This window comes from Sander lucioperca, chromosome 16 (genome assembly GCF_008315115.2).
Source record: "Sander lucioperca isolate FBNREF2018 chromosome 16, SLUC_FBN_1.2, whole genome shotgun sequence".
Taxonomy (NCBI): Eukaryota; Metazoa; Chordata; class Actinopteri; order Perciformes; family Percidae; genus Sander; species Sander lucioperca.
Window position 1 is genome coordinate 27,944,625 of NC_050188.1, and position 22,855 is coordinate 27,967,479.

At 40.2% G+C, this 22,855-nt stretch overlaps 1 protein-coding gene and 1 long non-coding RNA gene across 4 annotated transcripts in view; one reads left to right on the forward strand and one right to left on the reverse strand.

Annotated features, from left to right (window-relative positions):
* Positions 1–12,132, forward strand: part of LOC116035934 — a 25,330-nt gene extending 13,198 nt beyond the window's left edge. The window contains exon 3 of the long non-coding RNA XR_004101487.1: positions 12,117–12,132. This is a non-coding gene — a long non-coding RNA (uncharacterized LOC116035934). The remainder of the gene's footprint in view (positions 1–12,116) is intronic.
* The window catches only part of sept7a (septin 7a), a 55,325-nt gene that overhangs the window by 31,054 nt on the left and 1,416 nt on the right, over positions 1–22,855 (reverse strand). For all 3 annotated transcript variants that reach the window (XM_031279318.2, XM_031279317.2, XM_031279319.2), the window contains exons 2-4: positions 22,537–22,538; positions 13,557–13,659; positions 3,863–3,969 (exon numbers count right to left, since the gene is read on the reverse strand). In XM_031279318.2, the coding sequence (XP_031135178.1) occupies positions 3,863–3,969; positions 13,557–13,659; positions 22,537–22,538 (212 nt within the window). The remainder of the gene's footprint in view (positions 1–3,862; positions 3,970–13,556; positions 13,660–22,536; positions 22,539–22,855) is intronic.

The window sequence follows — 22,855 nt, forward strand, 5'->3', positions numbered from 1 at the left end:
ACATTTTAGATAAATAACCATCATAATGTGGATATAATGACTGAGTGGTTAAAGGCAAATACTAGAACAGCTACAACAGTCTGGTAAGTTCAGAAAATGACATCACTTTACTGTAATGCAGACTTTAAAACCAGGAAAAGACTAAACTTACCATGTAACGATATTAAAATTCTTCAAAATCTAAGACAATATCTAGTCTCATATCACGATCTCGATATAATATTGAAATATTGCCCAGCCCTAGTTCAAATGGTGCTACAGACAGAAAGAGAAGACCGTGTTTGAGTCGCACCCATCAAGAGACAAAGGTAACCTGGGGACAAAATGAATATTAAAAACACTACATCTTAACCAGGGCATCACTAAGTGGTGACAAATCAGAGGAGGCTCTCTAACGCCCATGGATCCAACTAGGGCCTGTGTGGAGTAATAATCAGTCATTGGAGAGTCATGCTGTCGTCATATAACTAAGAGAAAGCTTCTCGTCTTGGAATAAGGAGGGGCAGTTTACTGTATACACAGTCGCGTGCCTGGTTTTTATCAGTACATCATCACAGGAAGTCGTCTGTATGGGGTTTGTGCAGTACATACTTTAATGGAGGTGTACGAGATGTACTATCATTTTCACACCGTAAATATAGCGCCATTAAGCACCCTTCTTAGATCTAATCGAATCATTTTTAATCAAGGCATCTGTAGCTCTGAGGGCAACCGTGCATTTTTGTATTCCATTTCCAATATTTGTCTAAACATATGGGGTCAGTAAGGGCCTCTTTCCAAACATTAGACACCTGTCAGTTAGAGTCAACCACCTGTGATATGATGGGGTTTGTTTGGTTATCAATACTACATTGGTTGTCTATGGGAAACCCATAATCTGAATTCCTGTAAGACATACAGATCAGATTTATGATTAAGTATAACGATTAATTCAAGTGTGAATACCGTTTCATTGACTGATTGAAAACACTGACTAGCTGCAGCATTATAGTACAGTTGCATTTACAGATAGTCAATATCTAACATTTCTCAATATATGCTTTTGAAAATGCCAGTTGGTTAGATTTTAAACTGTAAGCCTAATGGCTAGGAGTTAGAGAAGAGATATCCTCCTTTAGCAAACACAGAGGCTTGGCTTATAGTCATCATCCGTAGGATTTTGGTCCTACGGTTACTTGTGGTGATAGCGAGTGTTTTTTTAATAGGAAAAATTCTGTTGGGAATGATACATGCCCACTGGGAGCAATAAACACTCCTTGAACAGCTACTCTGTCTGGAATGCAACAGAAGAAGAGCAACTGGACTATAGTTGTATATGGAGTACTACTGGGGTATGTTTTCAGCACAGTCACAAACTGCAGGCTGAGAGGTTAGCTAGGCTGGTATTATTTGCTTTTCACTCTAACCTTTTTTTCTCTATTTACCAGCTTATGGTAGAGTCCATACATGTCTAAACTGGGCATGCCATATAGTGTTATAGTGCTTCAGAATACTTTGGGCTACCCATGCCATCAACTGAATGTTGTCTTCTACGTTGCAAGGAATGTGTCCATGCACCGCCATTCGTCATCTTCCAGTACATACATACAGTACATCTACAGTATATAATGAAAATCTTTTAAGATTAGGGTTTTAAATCTACCCATATAAAAACAGCTATGAGATGCTGGCTCCTCAAGAAAAATAAAGACAACCCCCTTTTAGTAATATTTGGAAATTGAAGTCTATTTCGGTCTGCAATCAATTATAGCAATGACAATAAGGCAATAAGACATATCTAAATATATACAAATATAAAATATACATACAGTACATGCCTACCCCTCTTACAATGTACACTGTCTTTGAAATGTAGAGCTAACATGAATGTTTACACTCGAGCCTCGTGGAGCAGAGGAAGTAAATATATTGTGTTTACAGAGATGTTCGTATCCAATCAAGCATAGCCACTGGCCATCTCAGCTAGACTAAACTCATGACTGGCACAGACATGCCTTTCCATTAAGCTGTTTACAGCTTACATGTTACAGACACATGCACTTGAACTCCCTCACCCCTTTTGTATGCATGTATTATACAGTATACCAGCTTTCCCTTTCTGCAGTATACTGTTTCAGAATAAATCACAGTAAAGTGATTCAAGAACTAAACTAAACTTACCCTTATCCTTCCACCTGTTACTTACAGCTTTTCTTATTCACATGATGCAGCCTGATTGTAGCACAACCTCATTCATTCATTCACAGCCCACACACACCCACAAACCAACAGTATCAATCAATAAGGTAGCTTTCGTCTTCATATCATATCACTTCACATCTATCTGCTGTTACTTAATCTAGTATTTTCTTATTTCCAACAGCAGGTTGAAGGATGTTTTATTCAGTCATTATTGAGCAGTTATTACTTAAACGACATTTATTGAGACAATTTTGGCAAACAAAATTATACTATGGAATTTTAACATTAATAGACATCTAGTTTTTGGTCAGATAATTGGTATTACATATCAGTAACACTGATTTTCAGCTTTCATTCTCACCCATTCGTAGTGCAAGAAAGTATCCTGGTTCCATATGGAGAGCCAAAAGGGTAAAAAGTTTAATAGATACATTATGAGATGACTGATTATATTAATGAATCATTCCAGACAAAATGTAATCTAGCCATCAAATTGCAAACCAACCAATCCATTTTTTAGATTCAGCACATTATTACAAAATGTTTTTTTTTTCTCATTCTGCTCATTCATTCTTTTAACAATAACAAGTTTATTTCTGAGCATTTTTTTCCACTGGCTGTATATTTGACATCAACGGTCTTTCAATTAGCATTTTAATGCCTCTTTTCATCACAAAGTCTTTGTCAGAGGACAGAGCCAGTTATGCAATTGGCTGTTGCTTTGGTCTGAATGAGCTGACATCTAAACAGAAGAGGCAGGATGTTAATGACACATTTTGTCTGTATTTGTGAGATGTCACATAAAGTCACATTTATCCACTGATCTAATCTTGACCACTTTGAATCTCCACAGTTTAAAACCACATGGAATGTTTGAAATTGTGATAGGCCATTCCTAGCTTTGTGAACATGGGTTGTACATGCTTGCAACGCTAGGTGAATTTCTTTTTCACTGTCAAAGGATCCGCTCTAGGAATTCCATTTAGATGAAATCATCAAAAGTTTTCGATCTTTAGTTTCAAGTCTGCAGATCATGACGGCGTAAAACAAAACACAGGAGTACCTCAGTCCTGTTTTGCGGTAGATTTTGTGTAAAACATTCAACAAGACTATAAATAAATACTTATTTATGTCATCAAAAAGAAAAAAAAGAAAACTGGAGTCATGTCATCAATGTTTACATTAAATAGGTTATTGTAGGGAAGTTTTCAAAATGTAGAACCCAACGATCCAAATTCCATTGCCTAATTTGAAATTATAACATATTTGCCTTTGGCAAACAAATTCTCTCTGTTAAAGCAGATACACCGGTTTTACGAAGACAAACAAATAGTTGGCAAGTTTTAACAGCTAACACAACACCTCACAAAACAAGATATCATAGAGCAACTATTTAGTCAATGGCTGCAATGCTAAGAGACACTGAAAAAGAAAGGTTGGGTGTTACAGCAGCTTCAGGCTTGGACACTAAGGCCAGTGTCAGGGTGACGAGAACCTATCATGTTTCAAATAACAGACAAACCTGTGGCCCAAAGTTTATGGGATTGGAATTCCATTAGTGGCGGCGTCACACCAACGTAAAAGGGTAGACCACAGTGAACAAAGAAAAGTACCAATTTGCCAATGGTTGAAATGACTGGAGAAGAAAGCTGTTGACTATTTCTGAAAAGAAATGTTTTACCTGTACAGTTTTTTTAATTCTATGCGAAGGACCCGGGTATTCAGGGGAGTACAGGTCTGTCAGAAAGAGAGAGTTGATCAGCGTCGACTTCCCCAGCCCAGATTCCCCTGGAAGACAAAGACAGAGCCAGAGTGAGTGGGTGGGAGTGAACTCCAGAGATGCATTTCACACAATACTTGTTTTCTGATCCTCTTTTTCATGCCAGACTGAGGCACACAATCCCCAGATGTTTATCAACCCCATTTCTTATGCAATCTTTCACTGTTTGACATTCTTTACGTGTTTGAGACTTTTTTCCAGTACAGGAAATGGCTCCTTTTAACAATCCTTTTTCTAAACAGGCAAGCGTTAACACGAGACGAAGGAAGAGACAGACAGAGTGGAAGTTCTGTCCTCCCAAATTCATTTCCTGTCTGCATTTTTAGGAATCTAATGAGAGAGAATCACGGGGAGGGAGGAGAAGGGAAGGAAGATTTTAAACCACCAGTCATAATGAATTTTCACTCTAAGAAAGGAGTACAAACTGAAATCGAAAGCACAGATTCCATACCACTGTACTCAAAGAACCAATCAGACAACTGACACTTTCTTTACTTTTATTACCCCATAACAATGAGTTTCAAAGGTTTAATGGCAGCTTAATCTTCTTATGCAGGTCCAATCTTTGATTCTAATATACACTTTAAACATTTGAGATTAAAAGATCTTTAACATTGCTAGGTGACAGATAATTTACCGTGGAAAGTAGTTTTTTTCAACCTTATTTTCTTTTTCCTTTCATATCAGCTACAAAAACATTTTGCCCACCAGCTCCATTTTAACGATTTCTAAGGCAGGGTCTCTAAACACTAGAGCTGGGCAATATGTACCAAAAATCATGGGCCCTATTTTAACGATGTAAGTGCATGGCGTGAAGTACCTGGCGCTGGTGCGTTCAGGGCGTGTACGAATCCACTTTTGCTAGTTGAACGGCAGAAAAAAGGGTCCGTGTGCCGGGCACATGGTTCTAAAAGGGTTGTACTTAGTGTCTTAATTATTCATAGGTGTGTTTTGGGCGTAACATGCAATAAACCAATCAGAGGTCATCTCCCATTCCCTTTAAAAGCCAGGCACGTTTGGACCTCGGCGCATTGCTATTATGATGGAGGATTTGCTGAGCAGGAAGGAGATATTTTCAGGAGAAGAAACTGATCTGCTCATGCATGAAGTGATCATATCATATACTACTATTTCACGTTGTAATATTTTTATTTTTAATCTTTTGCATGTTTGTGTGTAACAAGCATAGTGTGTCGCTGTGCACGAGCCTTATAATAACAATGAAATGCTGCATCATTGACTTTAGACCAGGTTTTTGTTGGTCAACGGCACGATCGGCTATATAAATACAATCCATTTACATATCTCGGTATTTTCCACAAAGTGGGCTAAATGATCAGTTGTAAGTCAAAGCCCCATATGAGATGTCACAAGCACTTTTTACATTACATTACATTACATGTCATTTAGCTGATGCTTTTATCCAAAGCGACTTCTTATTAAGTGCTTTCAACCCTGAAGGTACAAACTCCAGACAGCAAGAAGTAAGTGCAAGTACATTAGCTTCAAATAAGCCAAACTACAAAGAGCCATATCAAAGTGCGACTGTAAATTGATGTGTTTTTTTTTTTTTTTAAATCCGAGGTGCAGTCGGAACAGATGTGTTTTTAGCCTGTGGTGGAAGATGTGTAGACTTTCGGCCGTCCTGATGACAATGGGGAGCTCATTCCACCATTTTTGAGCCAGGACAGCAAACAGCTGGGATTTCGTTGAGTGATTAGTTGTCCCTCTCTGTGAGGGGGCAGCAAGCAGATTGGTGGATGCAGAGCGGAGTAGACAGGCTGGGGGGGTAAGGTTTGACCGTGTCCTGGATGTAAGCTGGGCCTGATCACAGTTTTATTAAAACAGACTGATCAAAATAAAATGCTAAGACAGAGTTTCCTGTTTGAAAAAAAGCAGCTATAACAGCTGCAACACATGTAAATGCATACATAAAATGCGTACATAAAATGAACCTAAAATAAATAGCCTATATTAAACAATAACAGCTCTGAGAATGGTCCTTCAGCTGTTTTCAACAACAATAACTGAGTTTTTGGAGCTAAAATATTCACAAAAATGTCTGCAAGAACCTAGAGGGACTGACTGTGGTAATTCAATACCACCAACAGCGTGGCTGTTAAGATTGAGGTGAGTGGAGGGCAACAAGGAGCTGCTAAACAAAAGCTTCAGTGTGCGAGGAGAGGCAGTCATAAGCCGGCCTGGCACTGCAGCCAAAAAGCTGCTTCTGACCTTTACAAGTGGCCAGGGCCAACATGGGCCACCGCTGCCAGCAACACAGCCACTCCACACTTCATGAATAGGGAGGACGGCGAGATGAAGAAAGCATCACACAAAAGGATCCTTCACTCGACACACTCTCAGAGTCATAAATAGGGTAGAGCCACATTTATCTTGCAATCTCAACAGATATGCCTCAGCGATTATAGCTAGTCAATGATGAAACATGCAGGACCGCTGTAAACATTTCTTCAAGGCTGAAAGGGAATGGAGGACTCATATGCATGGATGGCTGATGGGTACCAGGGGGAGGCTGTGGTCTTGTGCAAACTGTGGGTAAAATGCATGCGATAAAAATGTCAGCTTGAATAAGGTAAGCTAAGAGCTGACAAGAACAGCAGGGTCAAGGAGACACAGTTAGATCCAGGTCCAAGTCTCGGCCCAGTGTGTGAAGAGGGAAGACGAGGAGCTCTGGTTACAGAAGAACCAAACACATCAAACTCAGAGTTATGATGGTGGGGGTTGTGGTGGGTTTAGTGAAGATGCCAATCATGGTTGGTCAGAGCTGTGGCTACTTGTTTGGATGGGATGAGGTCATGAATCCGCCACTAAACTGAACCATTATACAGAAATGTGATCAGAGGAGAATTGTCTTTGACTTACTGAAAAATACACACCAGCCCTTCTGCTCTGAGTCAGACTGAACCAATATATGACCCTGTGCCCAGCTTAACACTGGTTTATAATATTCAGCAGTCTGAGTGAGTGCAAACTGTCATAAAAAAGCAAATAGCCAGTAGTTACAATGAAGAAAATACAGAACTGGATACTTCCGTGAGTACACTTACATGTAGTACTGTAGGGATAAACAGATTATAGGCACTGGCACCATTTTGTGGCAGTTTGCAGATTATCTGTGTTGACATTTTATTTGCCTGATAACTGATAAAGTTAATTAATTAAAAAGTGCGCTACTTGGACTCAGCTACAGCTCTGTGTCTGTCCCTCTGCTTCAGTTTCACTCACCACTGAGTCTGACTTATTGTCCCCCCCACAACACTAACTCTGTTACTGGGTATTATGTTCAAAGTCTCCAATTTCATAAATAATTGCTTAAAGTGCCCATATTATGAAAAAATCACTTTTTCTGGGATTTGGGGTGTTATGTTGTGTCTCTGGTGTTTCCACACACATACAAACTTTGATAAAAATCCACCCATGCTGTTTAGAGTGAGATACAGTTTCTGAATGTGTCCTGCCTTCAGTCTCTGGGTGAGCTGTTCAAAATCGGCAAGGCTTGTGACGTCACAAGCCGAAACGAGCAGGCTAACCGCAACCATTAGCTCGTAGCATTAGCATGCTAACGCTATGGCTAACGCTAGCATGCTAACGCTAGCATGCTACCTCGTTCTCAATAGCAAAGCACTGCTACAACACACACAAGTTCACCATAATCTACAAAAGAACTACTTCCATGTGCGCCCTCATTTAGAAGTCTCCCAGCTAATCCTGCCTTGTAACTGACCAAAGTTGTAGAAACAGCCTTTCTTTTACTGTCTATGGAGCTAGCTAGCTGACATGATCTACATCTGAGCTACTGGGCATGTGCAGTGCAATCAAAGATTGTACAGAAGAAGAAGCAGTGAGAGAGAGCACTGCAGTACAACACAAATATGGTGTTTTTTGAAAATTAAACCATGTAATCCTATTCTGGTACAACCTTAAAATACAATTATGAACCTGAAAATGAGCATAATATGGCTGCTTTAAAGCATTTAAACAAAATTTTGTGTTGGAGTTTATAACATTCCAAAATCTTAATTTTGACCTAAAGATTTTCATATTCACTGTAAATGCATATCGGTTCCAAATATCGGTTATTGGCTTCATTAACTACTAATAATCGGTACCGGCCCTGAAAAAACAGTATTGGTCAATCCCTAGTGCACTGTGTACATTATGTACTCACTTGGGTAGTGTGTAAATTTCGACTCTTCTTCGGTTTAATGGTAAATTGCAGTGGGGCAGAGCGTTACCGCCACCCATGTTGCCCGACATACTATATACCGGCTTGTTTTCTTATTATCTGACTGCAGTTTAATGGTACTTATTGGAAAAAAAACATGTATACATTTGTGTAGTTCGATTTCCACCGTTTCAATCGCTACGGCTGCAGCTTCCTCGCCCGCCATATTCACAATCTGGCGACCGCTGAAGACAAGTAGTGTGCAGCGTTTCACACTCAACGTTTTGACCACTTTGAGTGCAGCATCCGGGTACTCCGTAGTGCACTGCTGCTGGCCATACTTTGTTAGAGTACACGCACTATGTACTCACAAAAGCAAGTGTAAGTACAGAAGTGCACATTAGAGACACAGCATAGGTATGTCACATTTTGAAGTAGGGCAAAGAAATGTGTGTCACAATTAAGGGAGTGATTCCTTGTGTCTTGGATGTGATTTATGGGAGCCAATCATGTTTAAATTGAGCGCTATGAAATACGTTTTTAAATTAAATATAGTTTCATTAAATTCCTCCATGCCAGCATATTGCATAGGGTAAATAAATAAGCCATTGGTTGTCACTCATTCCAGCCAGGCACTAACCATAGACACTGGACTGTCCTGCAGTTATTACAGTCTATTACAGACATGTGATTTATGGAAGGAGAGTTCAGTTCAGATAGCTTTATGGGAAATTTAATCTGCAGTTGCCGGTACAAAAAAATGTGCTGTGCTACAATTTTTTTAAATTGTAGGTTTACTGCTGAATCTTGCAGATAGATAACAGGTTATGCTGTATAGTTAGTTCAATTGTTCAAACTACAATTTTTAGTAAGGCTGTTTCAGAATTAGAACTGTCGAATCTATGAGTCAAATCTTTATCTGCGGTTCGGACAGATACTTTAAGTATGCAACCCAGACTAAACTTCTATACCAGCTTATATGTTTATTTAACACAATTACTCATTGACTTTTGGAAAGATGTTGCATTTTTTGAACTACAAAAACAGTAAAACAGTTTGACAGCGAAACACCTAGAACTGTCAAATTTCCCTAAATACTTTTCCCATTTGAACTTTTTTTTCATTTAGAACAAGACAAAATAAAACGTAATGTGCAAAATAATTGTTTTTCTCGATTACTATGTTTTTGTGATCATTAGGAGCCGAAATCGTAATCACGATTAATTGCACAGACCTACTATGTGTCAAGTCTACCGTTACTTCAGTGCTTTTTTTTCCTGACATTTAATCCACCTTTGAAATCATTGAAAAACAATCTTCCAAATTAGAATTGAGTGATAACCACAGGTTGTGGAGCACCTCTCCTGCATGGCTAACAGCACCGTCAGCAAAGGGGACATCACACTGTTGGACAACAGCAGAGAAAGCGCTGCCAGAGACTGCTCTGATAAAGGAGCAGGTCAGCTGAGCTCACTGGCATTCAGCACCAGACCTGAGAGTTTCCAACAGTGGAAAACCAAGGTGAAGAAACAGGGCGTGCATTGCACACTGCTCTGCCCTCCTTTTCCATCACTATTTCCATTACAGTTGGGTTGTCCAGTCCATTTTTAAACAAGACTACCTTTGAAAAACTGCTAGTATATGGGTTTGTTCAGTGTATAATGACAGACCAAACACTTTCAACACAAGGTTTGAATTGGAGGCTCCTCAGTTAATGATTTGACTCTCCTCATTTTTAAGACCAGATGTTATTACAATTAAGTTTTAGGACATTTTTAGGACATCAATTAGTTAAATAAAAATAAATACTCATTTTCTGCAAATAGCATAAGGACACAGCAGAAGACTGTTAAAGGAGCTATTGTACAGAAAGCGAATATGACTTGTTATATGCCCAGTGTACTACCGAGGGCTTACTTAACTGCTATATGGGTCTTTTGCATCACTCAGTAGAAATGCAGTGTGTATTGTCAACCAATGGGTGGAATGGAAGCTCCTTGCCATTACATAGTTTCATTAAAATTCTCCATGCCAGTGTATTGCACAGGGATAAATAAAGAAACAACTCACTGTCACTCGTTGCAGCAAGGCACCAGAGGAAGATCACTCTCACTCAGCAAGCCCGCCAAGCCGAAACCCGCTGGCTCACTGCTCGGCTTGCACAGCAGCCAACACACTTCCTTTAAAGGAAATTTCCAGCAGCTGTGTAAACCATGGGGGTTTATTCAAAGGCACTTACCACTGCATACAAGAGGCTGGTGGAGGGGAAGCAGGAAAAGTTTGGCTTGTGAGAGGGAGCCCGCGTTAGGTTAATTCATTTGATAGGGCATCCAAGACACTGGGCTAATAATGTGCAGGTGAAATGAAAAGTGGCCTGTTCGTTTGTGAAGGGGAAATTCTGTACGTTCGACATTATCGCTTGAAAGCAGTCATCTTCTCTTCACCACTCTGTGTTTATGAATGGGACTTTCCCTTTAAAAGGGTTAGGAGACAGTAAAAGTTTAACAAGTCTAGAGCATGACAAAAGTGTTGCACATTTATCTGTTGGCAGAGCCATCAATTTCCTCCTGTCTGTGTCAAAGTTTGTCTCCTCCAAAAAGCCCCTCTTGTTAATGTGAGGGTATTCTTTCCAAAATGGATACAACAGAGCTCATTCAACTCTCTGTCAACCAGGACAAAACACAATGAGCTCTTCAAGGTCAGTTCCTGCCAATGTGCAAATCACTGCCAAATATTGACTTTGACCAACAAATGGCACTGGCCCACTTTGACTTGTCTGCTAACAATAGCTATCCCCCCACTACATATACATTCAAAAATATATACTGGGTTGTAAACAGGGTTGTGCCTCTCCCACCATGGGTCAGACATTTGATTCCCACTGCATTTCCAAAAACAAAATTGTACTTTCTCTTTCATTTATCTAGATATTTTCCAATAAGGGGGGGAAAGAGAAGTCATACGAGCGCTAACAGTAAAAGTTCAGTTCAGATTCTATTGTTGTTTGCACTAATAACTGTTCTCAAGTTGCAGCGCTTTACTTGGATTTTTAGTTTCGTAATTGTTTTATTTGGAACTTATCATCGGAATCCTGAAGATCCGCCTGTGGTAAGCTACAACAGCACAGAGAGAGAGTTCTGCATGAGACAGGGACGGTGTATTGGCATGGCTCTACCGTTGGAGGGTATGTGAATGGAAACACATTGGAACCGGCTAACGTATCACCCAAAAGCCCGTATTTTGTATTTTCAATTTCATAGCATAAGAGATACTTTTCAGTTTTATAGCTTATTGTGACCTGCTGCTTTTGGGGAAAGTGTTAAAGCAGCCATATTATGCTCATTTTCAGGTTCATAATTGTATTTTAAGGTTGTACCAGAATAGGTTTACATGGTTTAATTTTCAAAAAACACCATATTTTAGTTGTACTGCAGTGCTCTATCTCACTGCTGCAGATCCTCTTTTCAGCTGGTCTCTGTTTTAGTTACAGAGTGAGACCTCTTTTCTTCTTCTTCTTCTGTACTATCTTTGATTGCACTTGCACATGTGCAGTAGCTCAGATGTAGATCATGTCAGCTAGCTAGCTCCATAGACAGTAAAAGAAAGGCTGTTTCTACAACTTCGGTCAGTTACAAGGCAGGATTAGCTGGGAGACTTCTAAATGAGGGTGCACATGTAAGTAGTTCTTTTGTAGATTATGGTGAACTTGTGTGGTGTTGTAGCAGTGCTTTGCTATTGAGAATGAGGTAGCATGCTAGCGTTAGCATGCTAGCGTTAGCATGCTAAGGCTAACGCTACGAGCTAATGGTTGCGGTTAGCCTGCTCGTTTCGGCTTGTGGCGTCACAAGCCGTGCCGATTTTGAACAGCTCACCCAGAGACTGAAGGCAGGACACATTCAGAAACCGTATCTCACTCTAAACAGCATGGATGGATTTTTTTCAAAGTTTCTATGTGTGTAGAAGCACCAGAGACACAACATAACACCCCAAATCCCAGAAAAAGTGATTTTTTTCATAATATGGGCACTTTAAGTGCAGTGTAATACAGGAGTGTTCAAAATGTTCCGCATTTTTATAATGACGTTAGTTTACCAAAGTTGCCAGTAGGAATAATGTCTCAGTCTAGGATTGTTTCTCTTTGTCACTTGCACTACTTTCTGTTTTAAAATAAATTAAAAGAAACGTATTGTTATGCATTTGTTCCCCCCATACCTTGTAGTTCATGTTATATAATGGGTAGGCATTGGGTGTGTACCAGTTGTGTAAGTGGTATACGCCCATAATGAAAACACCAAAAAAATGTATTCATTCCTGGAGTGGTCATACTTTCCTGAGGGTGTAAGCAGCCTGGTTTCCACCATATTTATTGTCCTTTTAATGTCTTGTAATGTCTAATGAAGTAAGCACTAAAATATAGTGAAAACAAGTCAGCTGTTTGTAAAATAAATTGCCTTACTTCACAACTGTCTCTGAAATATGTGTCTAGAAATCCCATCATATCCCATAAATTCCTCAGTTGGTGTTTTATAACACTGCCATCACCCCAGAAAATTAAGGAAAAGACGCTTCATCTACTTCCAGCATGACAAGGACTTGCCTTTGCCAATTACCCTGCTATTCTAATGATATGCTGCAAACAAAATTGCCACATAACAGCCTCTTTACTGAGAGTGCACAGCACGGGGAAGGGGGGACTACAGGGCATGCCCTACATGAACAAAGTCAGAAGGGAGGAGGGTAATCTCATTGCCATGGAGACGGGTTCTTTAGCCCTGGAGGCAGGTAAGGGTTGTGAACTCGAAGGGACAGGATGCGACGTCATGCAGGAATTCAGAGCAGCTTCCTGCTCAGGTACCTCTGGATAACATGCAGCGGAGAAAGGAAGGGCTGTCTGGGTGCGTCTCCCGTTGAATCAGCTGCTCAGGCTTTTGACTTTGGCTGCGTGAATGGAATGACAGGAAAACCTCCTCCCACCACGCAATCCAAGAGACACAACCGCACACATGCAGCAGTAGTGGGCTGCCTGTACTGCTGAATGGCATATTTTTGTTTTAAATATGGTTTGCCAGACTCTTGTTTTACGTGCAACTTATCCTCCTCAACTGAGACCGTCTCTAATGCGTTTGGGCGGCCAGCTGCTATCGCTTTCAGCTGGGACGTTTCTGTGAAACTCAATACTGCTCAACACATGAGCATGTACAGTAGGAGCTACAAGTTCTAACACGGACACAGATCTACTGTATGTAGATGTAGCAACATCTTTTAAGACCTTCACACTTGAATAAGCAAAACAGATTGAGGAACCGTAACTCTCGTAGCAGTGTTTGTTAATATCTGATGAATGCCTGATTGTGTCAAAGACTGAGGAGAAACAATGGTGTAATAGAGTGCTACAAGAGGATTACTCACCCACAACCATGAGTGTGAACTCGAAACCTCTCTTCACAGATTTTCTGTAAACTTGGTTGGGAAGATTTGCAAAGCCCACATAGCCCTCCAGGTTCTTCTGTAGCTGTGGACCAAAAATAAACAACTCATTTATTTGAGCCGCAGGTGTGTCTACATACAAATGACTCTATTCTAAAGCTAAAAGGAACTGCAATTGGCTAACCCTTAATACGTTTAAATGCGCATAATATTCTGTTTTTTTCCCTTATTCCAACTAAGCTGTTTCCATGGCTAATGAAAGTGACTATTCCACTAATATTGCCGTTTACATGTAGCCATGCAAAACAGACTTGTTCGACCGCCTCCCTCTTTAATTCTTTCAACCAGCTTCTTGAAAAGGTTGGTGTTGCAATGTTTGCTCATATCCAAAAACCTGTTGATATCCAAGTCTTTGATAATGTTTAAAAGTAGCAGCGTTTCTCCTTCTTTTCTTTCGGCCATGCATCTCTACCGCAGCCCTGCAAACTGTTGGCTGGAAGGTTTGTGTACAACAACCATAGCAACGCACAGAGCTGACCGTAAGCCGCAAACAGGCGGTAAACTGCTGTAAAAACCCTGATTGAGACGCATATTCCGAACGTGCTGTGTATATGTCTAAAGAATGCCTCTTAAACCTGAATAATATCGGCAAATCCCACGTGTCTTAATTGGAAATTCGTAATATAAATTTGTCATATCCAAACAGAATGTGCTGTTTACATGACCTGTATCAAATTCTGAATATTGTCATATTCGGAATAATAGTGGAATACTGGTGTGCATGTAAACGTACTCAGTGAATTTTTTATGAGCCAACTTAACTACAATCTAGAGGCCCTGCAGATTGATGAGAAACAAGTAGAGTACTTACAGCTGGGTGTGAGAGCAGACAGGTTTGCAAGATGACAAAAAAAAAAATGATATGGGAAGGCAGCGGTCCGTGAGGCAGGTCCATGAGGCAGGAAAAAAACAGAGAGAAAAGAACCGGAGGAAGAAATTAGTAAAAGGACACAACTATTATCAGGGAATATCAATCAAGCTCATTGAGTTACTGTAGGAACAATGGAAACACTTAAAAAAAAGGCTGGGTTAAAATAACAGTAGCACAGTAAATACAGATGTACTATGAATCTGGAGAACAGGTCTCAGTCTCTATTTGCCAGTTAACGGACATGAAATATCCTACAATATAGGGCGTTTCTTAAATATTATAGCAGCAACTATAAGGGCTCAGTAATGAAATATGTTGACACATTCTGCTTTGCAAGGACAGATGTTAGTTAGTTGACGTGTGTTAAACTAGTGCTTCCCCCAGCTGTTTATAACAGAGGCATGCCACCATCGCTGTATTCATGACCACCTCTACTAACATCAGAAGAGATTCATACACATTTATACATTCAAACATGAAAGCAGGTACAGGAGCAAAGGCTATTCCTGTAATTAACCCAATGGCAAAAAATACAAACTATATATATTTTAGCTGTACACATTTTTTTTATTTTACTTTGCTGTATTTAAATTTATAATTCTTATTTCAATAACAGTTTTCTTGTGAAATACTGGAGAGTTGGTACCTCCTTGGGTTGCTCAAACAGTATCGAAAATTGAGAGGGGACGATCATTCATTGGCATGCATAAACATTAGCAACCAGTAATAATGGATCACAACTAGAGGTAGCTTAGATTTAATGGGTCACAAGCCAAAAAAGTTGTTACCAAGACCAGGGGCTCCCAAAGTGGGGTCCTTGAGGGGGTTACAGGGTGTCCCCAGGAAAAAAAAGGGAATACTTAATTTCTTTCTCTAATTCCATCCATAAGTTACCCAATGACAGTATGTATGACTATTTTGGGCATGGGTTTCATACACTTTCTGTTATAACACATCTAAAAACAAAAATCCCTATCAGATGGGGTCCCTGGAACAACATCTTATAAAATGGGGGTCCATGGTCTAATTTGTGTCAATTTAGGGGTCCTTGATGTAAAAAAAAAAAAGTTTGGAAGTCTGACACTGTGGGCTCCCTCTAAGACAAAATCGAGACAACTGTGTGCAAAACTGGCATTGGAGTAAAAAAATCTAATATGAGCTGCGCTCTTGCTGCAATTTCAGAAAAAGGAGTATTTTTTCCAGGTGGGATATTTTAGAAGCAAAAGGTCTAATCACTAACAATTACGGGTGGGACAAAATATCGATACAGCAATATATCGTTGTCCTTCTTCGTACGATACGATAATTGATATGCTGGCGCCAAATATTGATATTTCAATGACTAAAATAAGACGCTCTAAATAGATTTCCCTGCTCCCAGGGTTGGTACTTCATGGCTCAACACATGAATAAGGGAAACTTGAACATAAGTTAACTTAGAGCTGGGCGATATGGAGAAAATCAAATATCCCGATATTTTTGACCAAATACCTCGATATCGATATTGTTGCGATATTGTAGGGTTGACAATTGGTGCTTTCACAAAATATGCACACAATGAGATTTTTGATAATATATCAACAGTTATGTTGATATAATAACTATGTGGATAAAGGCAAATAATGGAACAGCTAGAACAGCCTAGTGTGTTCAGAAAATGACATCACTTTACTGTAATGCAGCGTTTAAAACCAGGAAAAGATAACACTTGTGTCATATCAGGATATAACGATATCCAAAATTTAAGACGATATCTAGCCTCATATATCAATATAATATCTATATATTGCCCAGCCCTAAGTTAACTTAGCCAAAGAGGATTTCGACGGGATGACGGACAGCAAATTGAGGAAAATAACGGATGCCCTGCCACGTATAAGTCCAAAGTATAGACCCATAGTTGCTCCACAGTTCTGTAATTTCAATTTACAGACTGAAAAACTTGTGCTGCAGAATTGTGCCGTTTTCTAACAGTTTGGACTAGTAGTATATAAAGAGAGAAAACCTACACATAACCTTTTCACGGGCAATTTGTATTCATAGTTAGACCAGTGATATCGTGATGTATCATTATAGGATTGTCTAGCAATATATATTGATTATCACAGAATTGCTGTATCGTCATGTATCGTGTAGAGCTGGGCGATATGGGGAAAATCAATATCCGGATATATTTGACCAAATACATCGATATTGTGGCGATATTGTAGGGTTGACTATTGGTGCTTTCACAAAATTACAAAATGGATATAATGACTAAGTGGGTGAAGGAAAATAATACAACAGCTAGAACAGTTTGGTAAGGTCAGAAAAATATAATATAATTTTACTTTAATGTAGCATTTAAAACCAGGAAAAGATGATACTGGGGTAATATTGCGATATCCAAAATTTGAGACGATATCTAGCCTCATATATCGATATTGATGTAATATAAAATATATTGTATAGAGTGAGGAAAGTCTCAAGTCTTGCATTCACCATCTGGACACACATTTGCCATAACACCATGTGCTGCACCGCCACATTAACCACCTCAGCTACCCAAGATTCTGGTGGAAACCCTTAAAAATACTGCGTAGGACAAGAGTCTGAGTGGAAAGCTTCCGTGAACGTCATTAACACTGTAAGCACATCACATTACTACAGTACTCAACAAAGTCGGACCTACAGTAGAGCAACTGTACAATATCATCAAGACGTTATTTCCCCTGTGTTTATAGGAGCGGCCCCCAGTTAATGTCAGCATTTAAGAAGATGCATCCTTCACTTGACACACACACACACACACACACACACACACACACACACACACACACACACACACACACACACACACACACACACACACACACACACACACACACCCACCCACCCCTGGGCCCTCTCCCCACTGCTTCCTGTGTTGGAGACAGTTGACGAACAGCAGAGCAGTCAAACATTCAGCAAATGACTGCAAACATAACCTCAGCCCTAACGCGAAAGGGATTAACGTAGTACACAAAGGCATTAGGTCAAAACTCCTGGCATATTGCATTGAAAATGATTTCTCTGGTTAACACTGTGTGCTTTCACATAACAGGGCGCGAAATACCTTTTCCCAGCTCTACATGCAACGGTGCACATAACTTGGTATAGAAAATATGTTGTGTCTAGCACATTACCAATAACACGTCATTCAAAATATAGGGCTGGGTGATATGGAGAAAATCAAATATCACGATATTTTTGGCCAAATACCTCGATATTGCGACGATATGGTAGGGTTGACAATTGGTGCTTTCACAAAATATTTACACAATGAGATTTTTTGATAAATAACCATCAATAACATGGATATAATGACTAAGTGGGTAAAGGCAAATAATAGAACAGTTACAACAGTCTGGTAAGTTCAGAAAATTACATAACTTTACTGTAATACAGCCTTTAAAACCAAGAAAAGACAACACTTATGTCATATTACGATATCCAAAATCTAAGACGATATCTAGTTTCATACGTAGGGTTGGGTATCGAGAACCGATTCCTACTTGGAATCGGTTCAAAAATTACGATTCCAGTGGAATCGTTGATTTATTGGAATTGTTTGGAGGATTTGGTTTAAAATCTGATCACTGGTTCCAAATTTAACATGCGCAAGTTTAGGTTTCCGTAGCGACCAGGCGCTTGTTGTGTTGCTTGTTGTGCCTTGGAGCACAGTAAGCAGCGCTCTAGTGGGGCTTTATTTTACGTTGAAAAAGCGCGGTAAAACTGTTAATCACCATTGAATCAAAATAAAACGTTCCTCTTATTTATGAAATAAGCATGTGACCCGTTTCAATTCCACCCCTCAAAGAATCGGAATCGAGAATCGATCAGAACCAGAATGGAAAGGAAGAATGGCAGTTGGAATCAGAATCGTTAAAATCAAAACGATGCCCAACCCTACTCATATGGATATAATATTGATACATTGCCCAGCCCTATCATAATATAATAAACTGGTAATCAAATGCTGTCAGTGTGTATATTTTTTCGTAAAAATTATTTTTTAAATGTAGCCTGAAATAGGCCATGGCGTGGTATTGCGCGATCAAACTGGCCGACTCTTCACTTCCTGGTCCCGCCTACAACCATGGGAAAAGAGCCGTCGATGACATGACGAGTCACGTGACACCATGCAACCGTTTAAATTGGTATCGCATCAGAGACTCCTTCGCTGCATCTCATGTCGCTTACATTGCCTCCTCCACTTACCTCCCTTCCTTGCGAGGAAATCATGGGAGGAGAGAGGCAACGAGCAAATGTGTTTGAGAGGGATGAAACCTCCTTTCCTCTGAAAAGTCACATGAATTTGTCAGCAGTTTGGGCGGAATTAGCAACTCTTCGCATATACACAAGTTTTTGAGCCGTTTCCGCTCTACATCCTAAACTCGTCCTGTCGATGCAATCCACTTCCATTCTGGCGGGCTGGGTTTGTTTTGCTAGCTAGCTCCGTTGTGCCGACAAAGCACTGATTATCGCAGTGACAAAGAGGATATAACAATTAATTAACTCTTCCTGCTAAATGGCCGCTGTGTGTGAGTGATAGCGCGGTCAGCGAGCTTGTTACGCCCGCAATCTCTTACTGCAGTTTCCAGTTAATCTTATAATGGATATGTGTGTTGAGTTATTTAAACAAACGATCGGGGAAATAAACGCCTCTTGTCCGCGAGTCTCATTGATAGAGCCTGCGGCTGGATGGAGCTCTATCAATGACAGCTAGCTAGCCTACTCTTAGACCTCTGAAACGAAACCACTAATGTTCACAAAAATGCATTAAATTGAAATCGGACACCATAGTTAGCTTTATAAGACCTCGGGGTAGATGTTCTATACGTGGCATGACGAAATTCAAACTGTAAATATACGAAAGTTATGCCGGCAGCTGGCAGCCAGCCAGCTCCGGAGCTCCATGGAGCCCCGGTCGTCCAATAACCGAAAAACGGTGACTTTCACTGGGTATGGAGTTTGCCTCTTTCTCGTCAGACTGTGTTAATTCGGGTGGGGGAGAGTAACGCCATCTCCAGTCAAAGTAGTAGAACCGTGTTCCCAAGCTAGCATCAAAATCGCTGTATTTACACCGGCAGACGCTGCGCAAACCACTTCCGGCGGAAATTAAGTGCATTTGTGTAGAGTTATGGCGCCACCCGGGATTTGGCGAGTGAACTTGTGTATAGCTCCTCAATGATCCCTCCTCGATGCTCGCTCCTCGGGGCAGAAATAAGAGCTTTGAGACGGCCTTCGCCGAGGAGGAACAGAACAACGTCCAGTTCAGCCGAGGAGTCGAGGAGCTATCACATAAGGGCCATGAGATGCAGCCAGTGTGACTCTTCATGGATCACGATGCAATCTTTTAGAGCGACATCAGATTCTGGCTGCAATCACGTGTTTGGAAACTTGCACAGTGAAAACAAGAAGACAAAGTTACAGCGGACGTTGTTGGATTTCCTTCGGTGGTATGCTGAGAAAGAAGGACATATAGACCAAATGGGGCTGTGATAAAATATTTTTGGTGCAGGTAAAGCATTTTTGGTGCATACAATTTTTGGTGCGTGCAAATTTAAAGCCCTGACATACGTGACACAAAAAGCGTCAGCAGCAACTGTACTGCTATGGTCTGATGCTTTGTGGGTAAGGTGCTATAATCTACAGAGAGGTGTCACGAACACTGAGCTAGGTCACAATTTCTCAGCCAAACTGTAACCACACATGCACACACTACTTACCTCAGAAAATAGTAGCCTGAATTTGGGTCTGTTTGTGCATCAACTTTCAGTTACAGGCAGACGTTACTCATTACTCACTATTCCTACTTATTGTTTTACTGTCACAGAAACAAAAACTGAGGCAACTTTTTCGTGGTAATTACAGTTGTTCTACACAAAGTCAATGTAAAAAGTAAGTAGGGGGGCAGCACTCTTTAAATAGTTAAGATACTATTGTCAAATGGTGGAACAAGTGCCATTCTCTAAAACTGAACCAACATCTGTGTCTTCAGCTTAAGCTCCAAGCCAGTGTCACTGACAAATGAAATCACTGCGACAATAAGTGATATGCACGGTGCATTTTGCTGTTCTAAACTACAGGAAACAATGCGGTGAGCCTCCAGGAAGCTGGGGTTACAAAGAGGTCCAACTCATCCAGAGGCAGGGCTCTGAGCACTGAAACAGCAGAGAGAGGATACCAATGCTTTCTGACAAAACCCCTTCCCACGACCTTAGCAAAGCTCAGACATATCGTGCATCACCCCACACTATTATTCTTCCAAGCTGCTCTGTTGATACCACTTGGCTCCATTGACACTGCGTCTGAAAAAAGTCCCAAATTAGATTTTTCGTCTCACATGGGAAATAAACAGAGTTTCAGAGACGGGAGAGTTTACAGACAATTCCTGTTTAATGTCTAATGGCAAATTTAAGCTCAGCTGTTTTACATTTTAACTTATTTCAATAGCCCCGAATTCAACAACAGGGAACTTGAAATCTATGGCAAAAAAGATAGCGGAAGGGGAGGGACATCCAGCATGTCAGGCTTTATCCCAGCAATGTACATCCGTTGAGCCAAAATACTGATGTGATGAATGTTACTTTTCTGGTAGCTGAACTAATAGGACTAGTTGTGGCTTATTATCAGCTCTGTATGACAAACATAGGGAGTGTAGTCTGAACAAAGCTAGCAGTATGCCAGTGGGCATCATGTCTTATATAAATAATGTTAGATGTATCTGCCAGTAGAACAAGCGCGACATACCACTAAAAAATGACATATGAAACTAAAAGTAGAGGGGAACTATCAGTGCATGTCAGTGAAGTCATATCTGAAAGTGGAACACATGTGACAATTTGAAAACTATTCAATAGTAGACTGTTTTAGATCGTGAAGCATGTTGATTAAAACATTCCCATTCACCTAGAGTTCAGCCTATCTGCAACCCTGAACCAACTGCCCACATTTCTGTCTGCCGTGCACCTTTAAATCACATGTTATCACTGTGCTGCTTCATGCTAACTCAGTAGCATCACACGCTGCATGCAATATGCATTCTCCCTTCACATGTGCAGTGAATCCCATGACTGCATGCCATTAACCAGGTTTTGATTATTCCACTGTGGTAAGTGTATTTGTCTATGATATACACAGCGACAAAAAAAAGTGTATATCCTGTTGATATTGTTATGGCAGTATGCATACTACATGCTAAATAATACAACATGTTACCAATAATCCCCACAATATCCATTTTGTCATTGTTTCAGTCACACAATAAATTAATGAAATTATTCTTATGATAGGCATCTAGGCTACATATTTACAACACAATGCATCCCGAGCTGTCTCATTTTGTGATTTTTAGAATATAATCTCTATAAAATCAGCCTATTTCAATGCATACATTGGAGTATACTGAAGCTGACAGCATTGCATTGACAATTTAATCTCTATTCGCAAGACTTCATCTATATTCATAGAAAGATAGCCAACTCTCTTCTGATTCTTCTTTTCGATTCCGGTCTTATTGATTCCAATTCTTTGAGGGGTGAAGTTGAATTGGGTCACATGCTTATTTCACAGACAAGATGAACATTTTATTTTGATTTAATGGTGATTTACAGTTTCACCGGGCTTCTTCAACGTAAAATAAAGCCCCAAGAGCGCCGCATACTGTGCTCTATGACTGAAGTACTGAAGTACGCTGGCTGCTACGGAAACCAAAACTTGCGTGCGTTAAATTTGGAACCGTTGACTGGATTCAAAACGAAAATTTGGTTTTGAATCCAGTCATTGGTTCCAAGTTTTTTTGAATTGAATTTTTGAAACGGTACCAAGTTGGAACCGGTTCTCGACACCCAATCCTACCTGTGGTGTGATCCCAGACTTACAAACCTGAAAAAGGCCATCTCACTGCATATAGAGACAGGATAATAATGTATCCTCCATTGATGACTTTAGAAATAATCAGGCTCTATTACACTAACACCTGAACAAACTGAGAGCACCCTCATACACAGCTCTGTCATCGCAGACGTCCCCCTGGTATTTGACTGTCACGCCATCTGACATTCTCTTTCTGTCTGGCTAAATGCCTGACCTGCCCGTCTGTGCTATGTCATTGCTACTATGCAAACAGCACAGACAATGTGTCACTTGGCTTGACTGCAATTTACCACCAACTTTAGTCCCATTGTAGTCTTAGATGTTTAATCACTGCATGTACCTGTACTTCTTCTTTTATAAATGGCAAGTTAAACTACAACAACTGTATGGTTGTGTGACTTTGTAATGGATACACCACATCCAATCAGATTTGAATATTGTGAGTCAGACT